At 47.0% G+C, this 18417-nt stretch overlaps 5 protein-coding genes across 5 annotated transcripts; 4 read left to right on the top strand and 1 right to left on the bottom strand.

Annotated features, from left to right (window-relative positions):
* Positions 1–20: 20 nt before the first annotated feature.
* On the top strand, positions 21–1992 carry JR316_0004186 (uncharacterized protein; the record flags this gene model as incomplete). Its single annotated transcript, XM_047889955.1, has 3 exons — positions 21–215; positions 271–1569; positions 1627–1992. The coding sequence occupies 3 exons, from the start codon at positions 21–23 to the stop codon at positions 1990–1992; spliced, it is 1860 nt and encodes a 619-aa protein (XP_047749716.1).
* Positions 1993–2261: 269 nt separating this feature from the next.
* On the bottom strand, positions 2262–3644 carry JR316_0004185 (Indoleamine 2,3-dioxygenase 1; the record flags this gene model as incomplete). The annotated part of the gene is made up of 2 exons (XM_047889954.1): positions 2262–3344; positions 3402–3644. The coding sequence occupies 2 exons, from the start codon at positions 3642–3644 to the stop codon at positions 2262–2264; spliced, it is 1326 nt and encodes a 441-aa protein (XP_047749715.1).
* A 1237-nt stretch (positions 3645–4881) lies between these two features.
* On the top strand, positions 4882–7072 carry JR316_0004184 (Cytochrome P450 monooxygenase 151; the record flags this gene model as incomplete). The annotated part of the gene is made up of 10 exons (XM_047889953.1): positions 4882–5196; positions 5242–5370; positions 5424–5586; positions 5639–5722; positions 5779–5872; positions 5926–6052; positions 6105–6224; positions 6276–6459; positions 6519–6798; positions 6859–7072. The coding sequence occupies 10 exons, from the start codon at positions 4882–4884 to the stop codon at positions 7070–7072; spliced, it is 1710 nt and encodes a 569-aa protein (XP_047749714.1).
* Positions 7073–10916: 3844 nt separating this feature from the next.
* On the top strand, positions 10917–11279 carry JR316_0004183 (uncharacterized protein; the record flags this gene model as incomplete). Its single annotated transcript, XM_047889952.1, has 1 exon — positions 10917–11279. One exon carries the CDS (start codon positions 10917–10919, stop codon positions 11277–11279), a length of 363 nt encoding a protein of 120 aa, XP_047749713.1.
* A 4508-nt stretch (positions 11280–15787) lies between these two features.
* Positions 15788–18406, top strand: JR316_0004182 (uncharacterized protein; the record flags this gene model as incomplete). Its single annotated transcript, XM_047889951.1, has 1 exon — positions 15788–18406. The coding sequence occupies one exon, from the start codon at positions 15788–15790 to the stop codon at positions 18404–18406; it is 2619 nt and encodes an 872-aa protein (XP_047749712.1).
* Between the last annotated feature and the right edge of the window lie 11 nt (positions 18407–18417).

The following is an 18417-nucleotide window of genomic DNA, read 5'->3' as shown; positions in this document are numbered from 1 at the left end:
ACGTGCTACCATTACCACGTATGGACTTTGCTCAAGATCATGGCTCGCTCAGCATCTCTGTGGAGTTTCTCCAGTCAGCATTGGACACGGCGATGCTTACTTGGAGGGAAGATCTAGAGGACGCACTACCTCCCTTTATCTGGGAAACTGTCGCGCGTGAAAGGAGCAAAAGTGAGATTTCTGACGAGGGGGACAGGAGAGACAAGCTTGGAACAGTGCGTTGATCGTTATTTCCCAATGCAAAGCCCACTGTTATAGTTCGCACTTCAGGTGTCAGTTAATGCTATAGCGACGACCGACTCCTATGAGCGATTCTTTCCTAATGAACCCCTTGGTGTCGGCAAACTTCGTGATTACCTTGATTCATTTCCATCTGAAAGTTCACATTCTTTCAACCTTCTTATATCCAGTGAAACAGAACGGGAAATCATGGGATTGTGGACGAGCACTCAGTATTCCAACCTAATTCTACCTTTTGGGAAGGGTATTACAGATCAGTACACTGGAAAGCGAGTTCTTTTGCGGCAAATGAGCACAACTAAGATCCGTAACGACCTGTATTTTTTGCTACAATGGCGACTCTTCTCGGATATGCAAATTGTTGTACCCGCGTCTCACAGTCGTGATGTCGATGACGAAGGTCGAGTTGTGTGCGTTTTTCCATGCCATAAGTCGATTCTTGCGGCACGGTCGCCTTACTTTCGCGACATTCTTCTATCGCGTCTTGAAAAACGTGAATCTGCTCATCAACGACCGCAGAAGTTGTTCATTGTTCCTCTGCCTTCACCTCCGTTCAATCCGGTGACTGTGGACTTCACGTTACGTTTCATATACACGGGCCTCCTACAATTTCCACTCACTCAGTTTACCGCTGACTATTCCACGACGGTTTCCCTCTACCGTGCATCGCAATATCTTCGAATTCCAACATTGCAATCTGCAATAGTGTCATACACCATAGCTGACATGCTGCATGGGTGCTTCTCTGCCCCTATGTCTGCATCCTCATACGCTCGGTTGATCGATGGAAAGTGGAAGCAGATGGTCGCGTTGGGGGGTTGTTCATGCCGCCATTGCGCTCGTAGAGCTCCGCGAATTTTGGCATTCGCTATGGAGCCGGATATCCAAGATCTAATACTGGAACGGGGAACGCGTAGAGCCCTGGTGGGTATGTTCGGTCCTCAATGGTGCACACAAGAGCTTGGATCCATGCCGGCGGCTGTTCACTCTGCTTTACTAGAATCATTAAATGAAATGATTACCCCACGCAACGCACTGGCCCTTCTTTTTGCTGCGGAAACAGCGCTTTTACAACTCGATGAATCAGCGTATTGGCACAAATCAGTAAGAATGCTGATTTTATCCTGTCGTGAACAACTAGATCACGTCATTTGTCAACAATCAAGACCGTCTTTCTACTGTGATGAGTGGACAAACCTTATCACGAACCCAATGCTCCATGCACAAGGAGTGACACACACTACAGTGGAAGACGAACGGAGGGCGACCTGGATTTTGGATTCGTTGGCCAGAGGCGTTACCCCGCAGAATGCGAGCACGATATACCAGGTAATTTATATCAAATTATATTGTGTACTTCTAACTGGTTATGTTACCTCCACCCAGACTTTAACGTGGTTTACTGAGGCTCAAGTCCCTCTTGAGAACCAAAACGAGCGCGTTGTAGAGATGATGGCGCCGTTCAAGCAACATCTGGTACAAATGGCAGTTCAGACGCATAGATTGTCGGTTATTTCATCTGCTTCCTCCATCCTTGAGCCAATAGACCCAGCCCATCGGTCCCTCGTTGCACTAGATCTATCTGACGCCTCCGTATATTCATACCCTTCTTCACGCACCATGTCTACAGAATACGGGATATATTATACGAGATTAGCTATTTCGCAGGAAACTGTCGAGAGGGCGGTCGCATTTCGTAGGCGGCGTAGCTGGGATACCATATCCACATATACCGAACTTCAGGAAGAATAACTAGTAAGTGCTCCATTAGACAACGAGCTTATGTGTACGGTTTGTATAGATACTATCAATGGCATAGGCAATGCAAACAAGTATCACTATTCCTTGACTCGTATAGCCCGGTAGTGCATGGAAGAGTCCATTACGTGACCTCCAACGTTATACGAGGTCCTAAAGCAGAAATTGCATCATTGTGATCTGTTCAAAGCATCGTACATTGGACGCCACTACTATCGCTGTTAATTTAAAGGAAATGTACGTATGCTTTCTCCTCATTACTCCTAATCCATCTTTCTATTGGTATCGATCATTGCAGCTGTCGTATGCGCCCGAGTTTCCTTCAAAAATTTGACAAGGTCTGTTCCACCTGTCCCTTTAATAGGATCGTTTCCGACGTTTGAGGGGTGACCAGCCTGATCCTTCTTCTCAGCTCTTCTGGCGGGACCCAAAACAAAGAAAGTGATGATGATCATGTGGGCGTCCCGGAATGCTTTAAGGGCAGCGACTGCGTGGTTAAACTCTGCTAGGATACACGCATCGACGGAGGCGAGAACGAAATTGCGTAACGGTCGAGGAGACATTTTGATGTTGTTCAGGAACTCACGGTGTTTCTTCGGCATATATTCCTGCATGCGCGTCATGAGGGAGGTGCTGCCGTGATTTGACGCACCGTGGTCGATGCCAAAGAAGGCGTCAAGGGAATGTATCAAGCAACTCTGTCCTGCGCTGGGTCCCGACAGATACTGTGGCTGGCGTAGATCGGGATGCTCGTCGATTCCCTCAAATTTCCATTTCCGCACAGTGGCTGCAGAATCCTCGCCTCGTAGCCAAGGTCGCACCTGATTATAGAAAACATCGGGGTTGCATCTCTTCATGACGTCTAGCAAAGCGTCTTTCATGGCGTATATGACACCAGCTAATTGACGGAGATGTTCGGTGATTTGTTTGGTTGCGTCCGAATCCCCGACTGCCAGTTGGTCCATCATCAAGGCAATTAATTTCACTGCATCGCTACCAAGGAACTCGATGCGCGCCGAGACAAGATTAAACTCGTGCTCATCTACGAGTCCCGTGAATGTTGTCTGAGATCGTAGGTTGTCTGCTGCAGGGCGTTCGCTGGTTTTTTGAGGCCAAATGATATATTCCCAATTGTTAAGTACACTGTCGGCGTATGTGATGACTGGTGGAACTTCCAGTAGCTGAGAGACGTAAAGAAGAGGAATTGAGATCGTCCTGGGAACCAAGATTGGTTCAGATACGGGAAGTGTCTGGATGTAGAAGTGAAGGATATAAGTGAGAACAACGTGAGCTCGCTGGAGGGTCGCCTCCGATTTCTCGAGTCCTGCGACGGATAGTGTGTTCATCTTTAAAGACTATGTTATATATGATAGCCAGACTCCACAATCGGAACTTTCACTTACCTTACGAACATCCCCTCTCCATTGTTTTGAAGCATTTTCCTCAGCCACGGTCAAATCAGGTTTGTCACCAAGCTGTAATTTTTTCTGGACAGCGGCGTCAAGGATGGCCTCCCATTCGTCCCAAGGTGAAGGTAAACGGAGGAGAGGAGAAGAAGCCATGAACCCGGTATGGTAGTCATCATCGTTGCTGTGCGTAATTGAAGCATCGCAGGTCGGTTTAAGTTCCGTAGCTAGTATAGTCATTGGATGTATGTCTGGAGCGATAATAGGCGATAATTATGGACGGTTAGAAAAATGTTATATAGAAGCCATAACAGTATGACGTAGGTCATATATGACTCGATCGATGCCAAGTGACAATTACAAATGAGCCAGCAAGGAATCACATTTCCGCTAAACGAAGTTCTGGAGCTGAAAAATGGGGTCTTCTGGAAGAAGATTAATGAAATGCTTGATGTTCGTTGACCCCAGCAGTCAGTTACACGTTGAATGTATAAGACCATTCGGCTCAGCTTCTCGAACAGCATAATATCGATTCAGAGCTTTTGAAAGCACATCACGGGCGCTAAATTATTCTAATAGCCATAGCTGTATGACGGCAGGATCGAACTTAATAGAGTAATCCGAATGGACTACGATGGATGGTGTTAATTAACCGGAAAAAAGTATATCTGGGGTTATAAAGGTCAGTGAAGGACACCTATCCTTCCCTCACTCGCATTGAGAAAATATATGGTCTCGGCAATTATTTATTTACTAATAGATACACCCGTCTTTCACCCTCGTCATCTAGTGGAAACTCGCCCCATCAATCAAAGGTTTAACTTCTGTAACACTTATAGTCTTAAACCAAAGCTGGAATCTCTGCCAGACGCGGGGCCCATCTTGACCACGTGATGGGAATATTCAGCAGCATTTTTTCCTTTTTCCCACCATCGAGCACCACCGCCATGCGTTCCAACGTTTTTTCTCAGCGCTTCAAGCTTCCGTTGTATATCCTGTTGATCGAACATATTCTTTTAGGTGACAAGAAAAACGCTCCAACAAAGACAATTGGCACTGAAGCGCTGGATCGCCCCGAATAGCCCCATTCTTCATCTACCAAAGATCCGAGCAACCCACTGCATTCCCATTGACAACACTCTCAGGGAGAGCATTGACTCGGGGGCGTGTTACAATGCTATATTGTCAGTCGACTTTTATGAAAAGGGCCAAACTATTTGAACTAATTTATGACATGATGAGCGAAGTTGGTGTGCGGCGGCGGCAATCAAATCCATTTGTGAATGTACCGTAGTAGGTACTTTGTCTGAACTGCCCTAAATACCTCTGACTTAAAATGCTATCTCTGCTTCATCAGGTGATTCCTTTGAAACTAGGGAATACATAATCTGTCATCTGCCAATTGATTCTTCGCTACACATCCTTGCACTTCCAATGTGGTACGTTACATCATCGAGGTCCCCATATTCACCGGATAATGGGGTATATAATCCTCCCCTATGACCCTGCTTCGTACCTCCAAGTCTTCATGCTCTCGTTCAATACTTCAGACTACTGGGTTGTCATTATTGTGCTCGTCTCATGTAGAATTTTGTTCCGTGATAGAAGGGTAAGCATGCTTATGGAACATAATTTACGGTCGATCAAGACTTACTCACTCTACCAATACGCACAGCTTGATCACATACCCACTATCGGATACTCGACCCCATTTCTTTCATTCATATCTGCGGTAAAGTTTTTCTTGTCTGGTCGAGAAATTGTGGAAGAGGGATATCGCAAGGCACGGCAGGTCTCAACTCCTGCACTACATACGCTCATTGACAATCATTCACAGTATCCAGGGGGTGTATGGAAGCTTCCTATGTTCGACGAATGGCTCGTTGTCGCCAACGGACGTGAGCGGGTAGAAGATATCCGCAAAGCTAACGAAAGTCAACTTTCGGGTGTTCGGAGCAACCCTGTCGTAAGTCTTTACCGACCTCTAGATCCCTGAAGGCCTCACCGAATGAACTACAGTTTTACCAATGGGACCATACATTGGGCGTAGATGTTTCTGACAACCCGTACCACATCAACATCGTCCGTGGACCTCTCACCAGGAATCTAGCAAACCAATTCAATGATATCCATGACGAAATGGTTTTGGCCCTGAATGATATGATACCCTGCAAAGCCGACGGTATGAATGAAATTCCCATCGTTTCCTTAATGTCATTTACTTTGATTGTCAGAATGGACGAGCGTGCCTGTCTTTGAGGGCCTTGTTGAAGTCATCTCAAGGATCACGACTAGAGCTTTTCTCGGCATCGATTTATGTAAGTGCGACATTCTTACTCATAAATCATTACAATAATGTATGACGGATTGATAGGCCGGAATAATGAATTTAGAAAGCTGTGCATACAATCGACGATGGAGCTGGTCAAAGGTCGGTTCCTGCATCTCTTCCCTGTGTTTCTCAGGCCGTGAGTAGCTTCTGGTACTCTTCGTATCCTTGTTATTAAATACAGCACGGCAGTACTGTCGGCAGATTCGTCACCAACGTGGACGCTGTGCTTTCAGGTATAGAGAAACACCTTGCACCTATCATTGCATACCGTCTAGAACAGGATCGAGTACATGGTGGCGAATGGGCTGATAAGCCAGTATGCCCCCCGTCGTATTTCCATGCTGACAGGGTTTAATTTATTTGCCTAGGCTGATCTCATAACATGGCTCCTTGATTCTGCCAAAGCAACTGGAGAGGAGCCCACACCGCGCAACATGGCGAAGCGTGTAGTTGTGTTCAGCTTCGCGTCGACATATTCATCTGCTGTAGTAGGTCTATATAACTGTTCTATAGTTTTTGATATAGCTAATTGTTTTTAGGCATTTGCACAGGCACTATACGAGCTGTGCGACAGACCTGAATACGTTCAACCGTTAAGAGAGGAAGCTCTTTCGGTGATGCGACACATAGGTCACGGCAAGTGGACGAAAGCAGCTGTGGGAGAAATGTACAAAACGGATAGTTTTCTTCGAGAAACTCAACGATACAACGGGCTTGGGCTAGGTATACCATACTCTCAATCCGAATTCTTATCCCGTTTTCTGAAAAGTTACTTTCACAAGTCCTCCTTAGTAGACGGGTGCTCAAGCCATTCACATTTTCCGACGTGCAAGGGACCACCCTTCCTCCTGGTACACATCTTTGCGTCAATGCATGGGGAAATCATCGGGATGATACCTATTATCACGATCCACCCGCAAACGTATTTGATGGATTTCGTTTCTCAAGGATAACCACATCTGTATCAGAGAATGGGGGATCGGAACACAAAGACCATCAGCAGCCTCTCATGGCCACCCCTACTCTGGAATACAACGCTTTTGGGCACGGGAGACCAGCTTGGTGGGTCGATTCTGTGACCAGATACATTTAATGTACTAATATATCGACACCGTTGAACAGCCCGGGTCGCTTTTTCGCAGTCGCAGAACTCAAGCTGATGCTTGGATACATACTTACAACATATAATTTCAGGTTCTCCCCTGAGGCAGCAAGACAGAAACCCCAGATGGCGTGGTTCGAATCAAAGGTTATTCCTGATAAGAGTGTTCGTTTGTTGTTCCAGAGGCGCCCAATATCGTACGCTGTGCAGAATGGAGGTGTAGATGACCCCTGAAACTTCCTTATGTCTGGGTTCTGCTGCTACTTCTGCGGGCTGCAGTGAGACTGATTGTAGAGATTAATCCCCATCTAAGAGTTAATTGTCTTAAGGATTCGTTCTTGTGAGAATAAATTGTATACTAATAATCTATGGCTAGTCTTAAGTAGTGTCGAAGATGTACTTTACAAGTGCAAAAACTTTGTGTACTTGCGTGAGGTAGACATTATGAGTGACACAGAATACGTTGCTAGAATTCTGTCCAGAAGGTGGAATATGAAGCGCCAGTTCTATGCCGCTTCTTATTCTCTGCCCAATTGGTCAATAGATCAATGAACCAACACCATTCTTTCTCAGTACATTTTGTCCGATAAAGAGGCGGCGATAACGAGATGAGGTGCAACGTTGGTGTTAACTAGATTAAAAATTTTCTAAGTTTCAATGCGCAGTCTTCCATTCATTCAAGATTGTGATCAGGAGGCCTAGTTACTGATTGATACCTTTCGTCTTGTAGATAAAGTCAGGTTCAACCCTCATTGACCTGGTTCTAACGTCGTTCCCGGAGTACGTTTGTTTCTTCTGCGTTGTGGCTTACAGCTCTTTAAGGCGGTTTCGTGCCCAAATGTCATCGCTTACAATGCCATTGGACTACATATTTGCTAATGGGTCCAGGCTCTGGGGCGGGGGTAGCGGGAAGTCCCATATTGTCGTCCATGCTCGCAATAGTATCCACCCAACACCTTGGTGTGTAGTCCGTGTTTTGGCAGTTGAAATGTTAACCGGTATCTCTCGTTCTCAGGAAGCGTTCAATGATGAACGCTTCCTGAGAACAAAAACAGCCAGCATTGAACTTCAATGCTGGCTGTTTTTGGTTCCTTGGCACCGGTCCAAATCAAATACTCGATTATCAAGTTAACTGCACGCGCAAAATTCAATTTAAGAGAAAGAGTTTTGAGGTGTAGTGTTACATTCAGATACGGTGTTGAATGTGAGAAAATTCAATTTGTTTCTGTGTTGAGTCTTGACCGAGAATTCTTAGATTCTTACTAAACTCTTACAGACTAAGTCTATGTTCCATGTCACACTATTTTCATACAGACATAATTTCCGTTAGTTTTGAGGTCTTGTAGTAGACATGGAATTCAAGCCAAACCTTAAATCAGAGATCTAAGCCTGGAGAAGGGAGCATTTGATATGGCTTCTAATCGAGTTGTAGCTAAGCTTCGAGACAATGCGTCTCTTCAGTAAGTGTTTCCGAGTTCTTATATAAAGGTGAGAGTGTGAGTCGATGTACTTCAGACTTCTATCTCCCAAAAATCAGGTATATTTAATTATACAGAATGAGGTCATTGCTCAATGTGGAGTTTCAGATATACATTGGTTTATCGCTTTACAGCACATTGCCTGTACGTATACATTTACCTGCTCAGACTGTATACCACAGCCATGCTGATTGATTACTTTATCCAGTTTTCTGCACCAGCGAGACTACACACAATGAAGTTCACTACATCATTCACTTCGTCGGTCATGATAGTGATTTCTGCGCTATTTGTGCAGAAAGCGTATGCGCTCCCTCAAGGTATCACGTACTCTGGAAGCAGCAACGGTGGGACCAGCTTTAATAGCAATGGGGGAGCAGGGGGATCAAACTTCAATGGTGGGTCCAGCTTTAATAGCAATGGGGGAGCAGGGGGATCAAACTTCAATGGAGGAGGATCATATAGCATTGGATCCTATGGCAGCAACAAAAGTGGGAATGCAGGCTTGACAGTCGGAAATGCGGGTTCATTTCGTCTTGGATCAGGAAACAGTTTTGGCAATCATCCCTGATTTGCCAATAGACTCCAGATGATGCGCGGCTGCAGAATAATTTGGAAACAGCGCATATAAATGAAAAATAAAAATGAAAAATCTATCGTGGAAATAGCACAGGATGCTTGTCTTGAGTTTTGAACAACTATAATAATATGTGATGGATTATTATCCACAGATATGTTGGTTTGTTTCACAAGAGCCATCATTTCCAATTCCACAACTCAATGCTTGAACATTATCACACAGAAATATAAGTATAAATAACTGAATTAGATTTGATTGTACATGTGTAGTATTAAAATATCAAAATATCAATAAACCTTCTGGAAAGATTCTGTACTAGATAATATAATCCCCATGAACTTGAAGTGTTATGATATCCTCGACATCAATGCCATCCCAGGCAATCTTGTCTGCTGGAAATTTGTAGGTGTGTTGTCCTTGTCCATGTTTTCGGGATAAGCTTTCTGGAAAGATGGTCTAAACCTTCTGGAAAGAGGCGGTAAACCTTCTGAAAAGATGGTGTAAACCATCTGGAAAGATTCTATAAACCTGCTGGAAAGACACCATAAACCTTCTGGAAAGACACCCTTCTTCCCCGTTTAAACCTCTCAGAGCACCACGCTCGTCAATGCCAGCATTCCAGATCACTCTGTCTTGTACATCCAGCGGTGTGGGAGGCGTTTATAAGTGATGGGTATATTGTTCTTCGACTGGAGGCGGGCGTGTGATTGAGAATAAATGGGCGGAGAGGGTTGTGTGATGGGGACTCTATGACATGGTGATGGAGTGAGTGTAAACCTTCTGTAAAGATTGGGGATGTGTGTGTTTGATGGGTATTGCTGCTGCTGCTGCTGCTGCTGGTTCTGCTTCTGCTTGTGAGGTTGGTTGATGAGATTGATCTCCATTTGCGATGTGGTTGTGTTGTGTTGTGTTGTGTTGTGTTGGGTGCGATGTGGGATTGATGAGTATGGGAGGTGGGTAAGGTGGGTATTTGTATAGATTTGAGGTGGGCTGGATGGCACCTTTGCGGTTTGAGTGGTGTGGCTTAAATGGGTGGCCTTTCAAGCTAAATGTAAAGCAGAATGGAGATGGGCCATGGGGATGGATTCTAAGAAGGCAGTGGCCACTGATTTTCATTCAATTTTTGTTTCCTTTTGGGCCAGACAGGCCTCTAGGGGAGCTTCCAGGGTCCTATGTAAGTATATGTAATTTGATTAGATTTGATTGAACATGTATATTACGCCTTCTGGCAAGATTCTGTACTTTAATCGTCATGCAGTGTTATAAATTATGATATTATCAACATGAATGCCTTTGCCGCTTTGACTTTGTCACGTCGGACTTGGTAAAATTCAGATAGAAACTTACCGCAATCGAATCTTCCACCTGTTGAATCGAAGTAATACTAAACTCCAGGCTCAATTGAGGTCCAATTATGGAATTTCACAATAAAATGAATGAGGTTAGCCTGTTTGGTGACCTGGTCTCGACTCCCTTCCTTGAATGTTGCACGTCGGGACTCTCTTAAGCAGATTAGGAAACGCGATTATCAAGAAAGATGTTGAGAATCCTTGGTGTGTTCATGGAAAGGGTGTCTAACTCTTGATCCGTTGACTTTGCATGCATTAGCACTGTCCTTAGCGTTCCATAGGCAAATCAAGCTCGAGTAGTCTGGACCCATGTCGAACTTCATGTCATTCTCAAAGTGACACGCCCTGCCAATCCAGTCATAATTTGAGACTACGAAATCAAACTAAAGACTCCGAAATTGGAAGTCTGGAGAAGAGATCAATTTATATGACATTTAATCTCTCTGTGATTAGTCTCCTGAAGGAAGCTTCATTTTCTAACAATACTTCACATTGCTCAATTTTCCCTATATAATGGACATAGTATGAATTTATCTACCCCAGAACTCTACCTATTGAGAAGTCAGGTAAGATACATCTTACAAGAGTCGCACATATTTACCAAAGAATTTCGGATATACACTAGCCTATCGCCATACGTATGTATGCCCTTTTCCACACATTTATATGCCATGTCCATTCTGACTGACGAAGTCGCATCGACATATAGCACCAAAGATATCCCGTACACAATGAAGTCCACTGCGTCGCTGATTTCGTCGGTCACGATGGGGATCTTGATCCTGCTCGTGCAGCAGACGACTGCACTTCCCCAGGGTATCACCTACTCTGGCAGCAACAACGGTGGATTTAATGCCGGTAACGCTGGATCCACCTTTGGAGGCGGCGCTTCAAACTTTGGTAACAACGGTGGATCAGCCTTTAACGGGGGATTTAACGCCGGAACCTCCAACAGTGGGTCTGGCGGCTTCAATTTCGGGAGTGGGGGTTCATTCACTTTCGGATCGGGAAACAACATTGGATCTCGTCCTTGATTTTGAGATTCCATACAGATGATGCGCGTCTGGATATTAAAACAGTGCATATGAATGATATAGCAATATAAAATCCATCGTTTCAAAATATCTCAGACTGTTTGATTTGAACTTGTACATATCTGCCCAAGTTGTCCGGAATCAGCCGAGGTTGTTCAAGTTCCGCTTGATAATGCTTACGTTATCAAGGGAACTAGTATGTAAGCAAAAGTAAGCACTGGCATGCTGATTCTGACTCTTCCTCTGCCTCTGGGTCCGATAAGAGCAACCATCCAAATGTTAAACTAGTCGTATAATAACTCAATGACTGAGATGGAGTCTGATGTCGAAGTCACCTCGATCTATCAACATTATTGCTATAAGCTGATAAGTGGTCCTATCGTAACCATCAATACTACAAGTTAATGGACTTCCAAAAGTTCCCAAATAGTTCCAGATTTTAAGACGTTGTATTGTGTTTAATATTGACGTCTGCTAATATATATGAGATTCAGGAAGTACTGAGGTAGTCTATCTCAGCAATGGAATCTAGATTATTGTAGACAATCTGAGAGGACTAGGTAACGTAGTACGCTGACCAACATTATGAATGTCGCCGTAGTTTGTGAACCATTAACTCATCAGCGCCAGCGGTTGCAATTCCTTCAGCTAAAATTTGGGTAGACAGTCTTCGAAGCCAATCTTTGAGATATTTCATAGGCAACACTAAGAGACGAGTTATTTAAAGCGTCCTTCCATAATCAAACAAGGGGAGGAACATTCTAGGGTCTATTACCTATAAGGTTTGTATGCTTTAACTAGTCGCTAATGATGTAGGCTGTTACGGGTGTTTTAGACCCAGGAAAAGCGAGCTACAGCCTACGGCACTTCTTCAGGCCAGGGCCAGTGGTATCCGCCATGTCATTGTCACAGTGACTTCGTCTTTGCAAATCCCTTAGTGAAGAAATAGTACGGACTAAATGTCCAATTCCCCAAACAGGAACGGAATCTCCACAAAGAAACACTTGATGTAAGCTTTAACATCTTTCAAATAAGGCTCTGGGCCGTTCCATTTTCGCTATATAATGAACATTGTATAAATTCGTCTACACCAGGTTTCTACCCACTGAGAGTTCTGGTAAGCCAAACATTATATGTTGGCACATTCACTCACCTAACGCTCTTCAGATATATTGAGTGCCGTATGTATTTCTATTTCAGAGTAATCATTGGAGAACAGTTTTTAATTGACACATCCCTCTTATCAAATAGTCCAAAAACAATGAAGTCCACTGTGTCACTAATTTCGCCAGTCATGATGGCAATCACAATTATGCTCGTGCAGCAGACAACAGCGCTTCCACAGGGTATTACTTACTCTGGTAACAGCAATGGTGGATTTAATGCTGGCAACGCTGGATCCGCTTTTGGCAACGGTGCATCCAATTTTGGAAATAACGGAGGATCCGCTTTCAATGGGGCGTTCAGCGCGGGTTCTTACAACAGTGGAACTAGAGGGTTCAATTTTGGAAATGGGGGTACATTCAATTTTGGGTCATCAAATAGCATTGGTTCTCGGCCTTAAACTACTAATGCACTCCAGATGATGTGCGGCTGGAGAAAAAATGTAAAGATAGCGCATGATAGTAATAAGCAATAAAAAGCAAATCTTTGAGATATCATGAGTTTTTTGTTATGAGCTTTGCGCAGTTATATAGTATGGTTGAGTATTTTAAATTATGGCATAGAGCCAGTTACTGAGAGACCTTGGAATATCTGAGTTAGATGGGGTATACATGTGAATTATAGTAGATGTAAACCTACTGGAAAGACAATCACCTCCAACTCTGCTGAAATAGTATGACATCTTCAACATTAATGACCTCCCAGTGTAAATATTCTTTTGCTAGTTGTAACAGCTCTTAAAATTATCACACAGAGATGTAAGTATAAATAACTGAATTAGATTTGATTGTACATGTGAATTAAAATATCAAAATATCAATACACCTCTGGAAAGATTCTGTACTAGATATTATAAACCCCATGAACTTGAAGTGTTATGATATCCTCGACATCAATGCCATCCCAGGCAATCGTGTCTGCTGGGAATTTGTAGGTGTGTTGTCCTTGTCCATGTTTTTGGGTGAACTTTCTTGAAAGATGGTCTAAACCTTCTGGAAAGAGGCGGTAAACCTTCTGGAAAGATTGTGTAAACCTGCTGGAAAGACGCCATAAACCTGCTGGAAAGACGCCATAAACCTTCTGGAAAGACACCATAAACCTTCTGGAAAGACGCCCTAGTTCACCGCTTAGATCTCTCAGAGTACTGCATACGCCAATTCCAGCGTTCCAGCCCACTCTGTCTTGTAAATCCAGCCGTGTGGGAGGCGTTTATAAGTGGTGGGTAGGTTGTACTTCCACTGGCCGAGGCGGGCGGGTGATTGAGAATGAAAGAGCGGAGAGGGTTGGGTGATTGGGACCCTATGACATGGTGATGGGGTGAGTGTAAACCTTCTGGAAAGATTGGGGATGTGTGTGTTTGATGGGTACTGCTGCTGCTGCTTCTGCTGCTGGTGGAGAGGTTGGTAGGGGAGATTAATCTCCATTTAAGAGGCGGTTGTGTTGTGTTGGGTTGGGTTGTGTTGTGGTGCGATGTGGAATTGGGTTGATGAGTGTGCGAGGTGGTTTTGGTGGCTATTTATATGGATTTGAGGGGGGTTGGATGGCACATCTGCGCTTTGAGTGGTGTGGCTCAAGTGGGTGGCCTGATAAGCTAAATGTAAGGAAAAGTGGAGATGGGCCATGGGGACGGATTCTAACAATGCAGCGGCCAATTTTTTCTTTCAATTTTTTTTTTTTCCTTTTGGGGCATCTGGAATCCAAAGCAAGCCTACATGGTCCATTGGTTCGCTTATTTGTCTTCAATGGCCATAGTAGGAACTTTCTTGAACCGGCCAGTCCATGCAAGTATTGAACGAAAAAATGTGATTGGCATGCATAGATAGACACGTAGGTGGTGAAGTCTCTCAGATTTTGTGAGACGGCTGATTCAAATTTAGGTGTATCAGAAATACTTTATGCGAGATCCTCTTCTCCAGCGAGTTTGCGGTGGCTCACAACCTTACATATTTTCACCAGCCAACTAGTCATGTTCAACATGCTTTTACTTACAATCTCGTACATGCAATCTCACCTTCTCAGGCCCAACGAGTAAAGTCTTGACTCCGCAGCTATCATCCCCAGATGATCAGCGCAGCGATAACAACTAAACTTAAAGTTGTCCGGCACACGCCGCACATTTACACTCCGCCTGTCTTCAGTGTCTATCTTAGTATCTATTATGTAATCACACGTGCCATGGGGCAACCTCATGCCAAGCGGATGCAAAATCCCTTTCACCACCCCAACCCACCCACTTTTTCGCTTCCCGCCGTCGTCGTCGTCGCGCGACACAGCGCTGTTAACTTGACATTCTTGGACGTGATTTTGGGTGCTGGAGGAGGACTGGTGTGGGAAAATAGGTGCGTATGCTATGTTGTGCTCTGTGCTGGGGCATGTATGCGCGACGAGATGTAATGGTTCGATTCGCGAGCAGGTCGTTTTTTCTTTTTTTTCTTTTCGGCGCTTAGTGTATCACTGGGAGTATAAACCGGACGTCTTACACGCTTTACACGTTACACTTGTACACGTTTCTATTGGAATCAGCTACGCAACGCAAGAGGACGCAAGAGGACACGCACAGATGAGCGATGGTGTTTCCACTACCGTCGCTTTCAACATCGACGTCGGCATCGACAGCAGAATCAGCCACATCGACAGCATCGACATCACTCGACCCTCCGCTTTCACCTGACACTGAAATTGAAATTGACCGCACCCCATTAACCCAAGAACAAGCACAAGCGCAAGTACAGGGACGCGCTGACGAACGAGGACAGGGACACGAGCAAGACCAACAACACGTCGGACAGCAGGCACAGGAGCCGAACAGAAGCACCACCCCGACGGGACCGCACACGACGCGCACGAGGTCTCTCTCGTTGTCGTCCACATCTACGTCCACGTCCTCGTCCTCGACGGAGTCTGCACTTTCATATGTCTCCTCTGTGGAGATGGAGATGTCGCTCTCGGGCTCATCGACGTCGTCCAGCGCGTCGGAGGGGCGGGACCGGGACCAGGATCGCGCACCGCGGTTGTTTGAGTCGCGAGGAGGGGTGGGTGGGCCGCGCGAGTGGCTGGATGGCGAGGCACGGGCGGGTGGAGGTGTTTCGTCGCATCGTTATGGATCTCCTGCTGTGTCTGCTTCGTTATTACCACCATCGATATCGACACTGTCATCAAGTTCACCCGTCATCCCGCATACTTCTACTACTTCTACGACTACGACAAACGCGTCATCCACAGCTAACTCTTTAACGAATACGACAAATTCAACCACAGGAACTATCCCTCTGCCACCCCCACCCCCACCCCCACCACCTCCAGCTATCACACCACAACCCCCGCCCCCACCACTCCCAGTCGCAATGGCAGTAACAGTAACAGACGCAGACGACACGATCGTGCTCTCCGACCTCGTGCGGACAGGCGAGGCGTCCCGTCTGCGCCGACGCGGCGCTGTGCGCGTGGGCCCGCATGAGCATGTACATGGAGATGAGCAGGACATGGTGGACGGGCCATTTACGGCTCACACTCAGATGGAGATGGAGATATTGATGAATGCGGGGATTATGGGGCATCCGCGGTTGGATGATGTGAGTGTGAGCTTGGGGTGGGATGCTGGTGCTGGACCGGGACATGGACATGGACACGGACAGGGACGGGGAGCGGGACAGGAGGAGGCGTGGGCGCGCGGAGAGGATGCGTATACAGGAGAATTCGACCCGGATTACGAGGCGGAGTATGAGTACGATGCGTGGGCGTGGGCGGACGATGGGCATCTCGATCCGGGGGATGGGCGTGGATTACCATCATCACCGCCGCCGCCGTCGATGTTGCCATCGTCGTCGCCGGACCCAGCATCATCATCATCATCAGCAGCAGCAGCAGGAGGAGGAGCAGCAGCGGCGGCGCTGATGTCAGCGACGTTGTCGGTGTCGCCGGAATTTTATCGTTCGATTGGATTTGTCTCTGAGATGGTGCCGATGCCGTCACCGCATCCGCATCCTCTGCCTTGGCCCTCTGGCACCGACCTCGACCCTAGCAGCACGGAAGGTACAGCCGTCACCAATCCCTCGGCTGATTTGGATGAGTTGCAGCCGCCTCTTTTGGACCCCTTTAATGGGGATGGGGATGGGGATGGGGATGGGGATAGTGAGATTGATATTGATTTTGTTGTGCGTGAAAATGGATATGTGGAAGTTCGAGGCGGAGGTGGAGGTGGAGAGGGTGCGGGTGAGGGCGAGGGCGAGGGCGAGGGCGGAGACGGAGACGGGGATGATGAGGAGATGCAGAGCGCCTTGTCGGATGTTATAGCGCATTTGCGGTATACGGCGGAGAATGCGCCGATCAGACGGTTGAGATCGCGCGGAGGACGTGGGCGGAGGCGTACTGGTAGTCTGATTTTTATACCGGGGGCTTTGGGGAGGTCTATGTCGATGTCGATGTCGAGGTCGAGGTCGAGATCGAGGGATGATTTGAGTGCGCGTGATGGGTTTGTGGGAAGAGAGCAAGTGGACGAAGAGTCTGGAGATGCGGGGGAGGAGGGGGAGGGGGATGGTGATGGTGCGTTGCTTTCTAGGGATGATAGGCGCGTTGCGCAGGCTGCTGGGCGTCTGCTTGTAGAGTTGGATGAGTGGAGGAATAGTGAGGCGGATGATGAGGGCGAGGGCGATGGTGACGAAGGTGAGAGTGAGGGTGAGGTACAGCTGGAACATGAATTGGACGCAGAGAGGACGGTTGGAATGGATGTGCGCGCGATTGTTAGTGGCGCGAGTACGAGTTCCAGTTCGACTGGGAGCTTTATTGCGGATGTGGATAGGGAGATCGCGTCGGCGTCGGCGTTGGCAGCTGATGCTGCAACAGCAACAGCAACGGTACCAACAACGACAACGGCTATAGCACCACTACCAACCTCAACTTCAACTACGACGACAGCAGCCCTGTCGGGACCACCTCCAGCTGCTCATGCTCATGCTCATGCTCATCCCGGCCCAAGCGCGATACCAGCCCCGAACCAGGGCGTTCGCGCGCTACCCGTTCCGCGAGGTGCGATGGAAAGTTTGAGGATGTGGGATGCGGTGGGTGTGATGTCGAATAGGGTAAGACGCGGGGAGGGGGCTGTGGGTGGGATGGTGGGGATGGGGATGGGTGTGCAACGGGATGTTGGAGAGGAGGTGCGGGAGGAAGAGGGAGAGGAGGAGGAGGAGGAAGAAGAAGAGGAAGATGGGTACATCCTCGTGTGCGGTGCGCCGATCCCCTCTTCCTCTTCTTCTTCCAAAACTTCCAAAACGGATAGTCGGGGAAATGGAACTGAAAAACATGATGGTAAAGGGAAAGGGAAAGGCAAGGCGAAAGATGAAGGTACAGAAACCGAAGAGGAAGAAGAGGAAGAAGAAGAAAAAAGTACAGGTTGTGGTGCGTTTATCCATGTTCGTGGTGTACCCCGCGCAAGGCACGCGTTTGGGTTTGGAGGGGTTATTAGGCCTTCGCGTGCGGGTATAGAGCAGCGTGTACTTGGGGTGCGGGTTGATAGTGGTGTTGGTACGGGTGTCGGTGTCGGTGTCGGTGTTGGTGTCGGTCCAGGCAGGAATGTGGGCGTGGATGTCGATAGTAGCACGAGTGGAAATGCAAGCGGTAGTGGGATTGGGATTGGGGACAGGGTTAGGGATGCGCTAGGAGATGGAAACGACGCGACGTACGCGTATATTGCAGATGGTCCGGCAGAAGGTGTCGTTGTCCCCATGGATGCGTCGTATTTCCTGGAAGATGTGTCTTCATCATCATCGTCGTCTTCGGCGGCGGCGGCGTCTTCCTCTCGCCCCGCTCCTGTGGCCGACCCGTCTTCATCTCGATCCTCGCAGACGCACCAGCAGCGCGATATGCATCAGCCAGCTTATACCCGCGAACATCGAGCAGCGGCACGGAGGGCTATAAGAGCTGTATGTGGATGTATAAGAGAATGTGTCGGGTGTGCTGTATGGTGAGTCCACAACTC

The sequence above is a fragment of the Psilocybe cubensis genome, chromosome 4 (assembly GCF_017499595.1).
Source record: "Psilocybe cubensis strain MGC-MH-2018 chromosome 4, whole genome shotgun sequence".
NCBI lineage: Eukaryota > Fungi > Basidiomycota > Agaricomycetes > Agaricales > Agrocybaceae > Psilocybe > Psilocybe cubensis.
The sequence above is the reverse complement of the archived record's forward strand: the minus strand, read 5'-3'. Positions and strand labels throughout refer to the sequence as shown.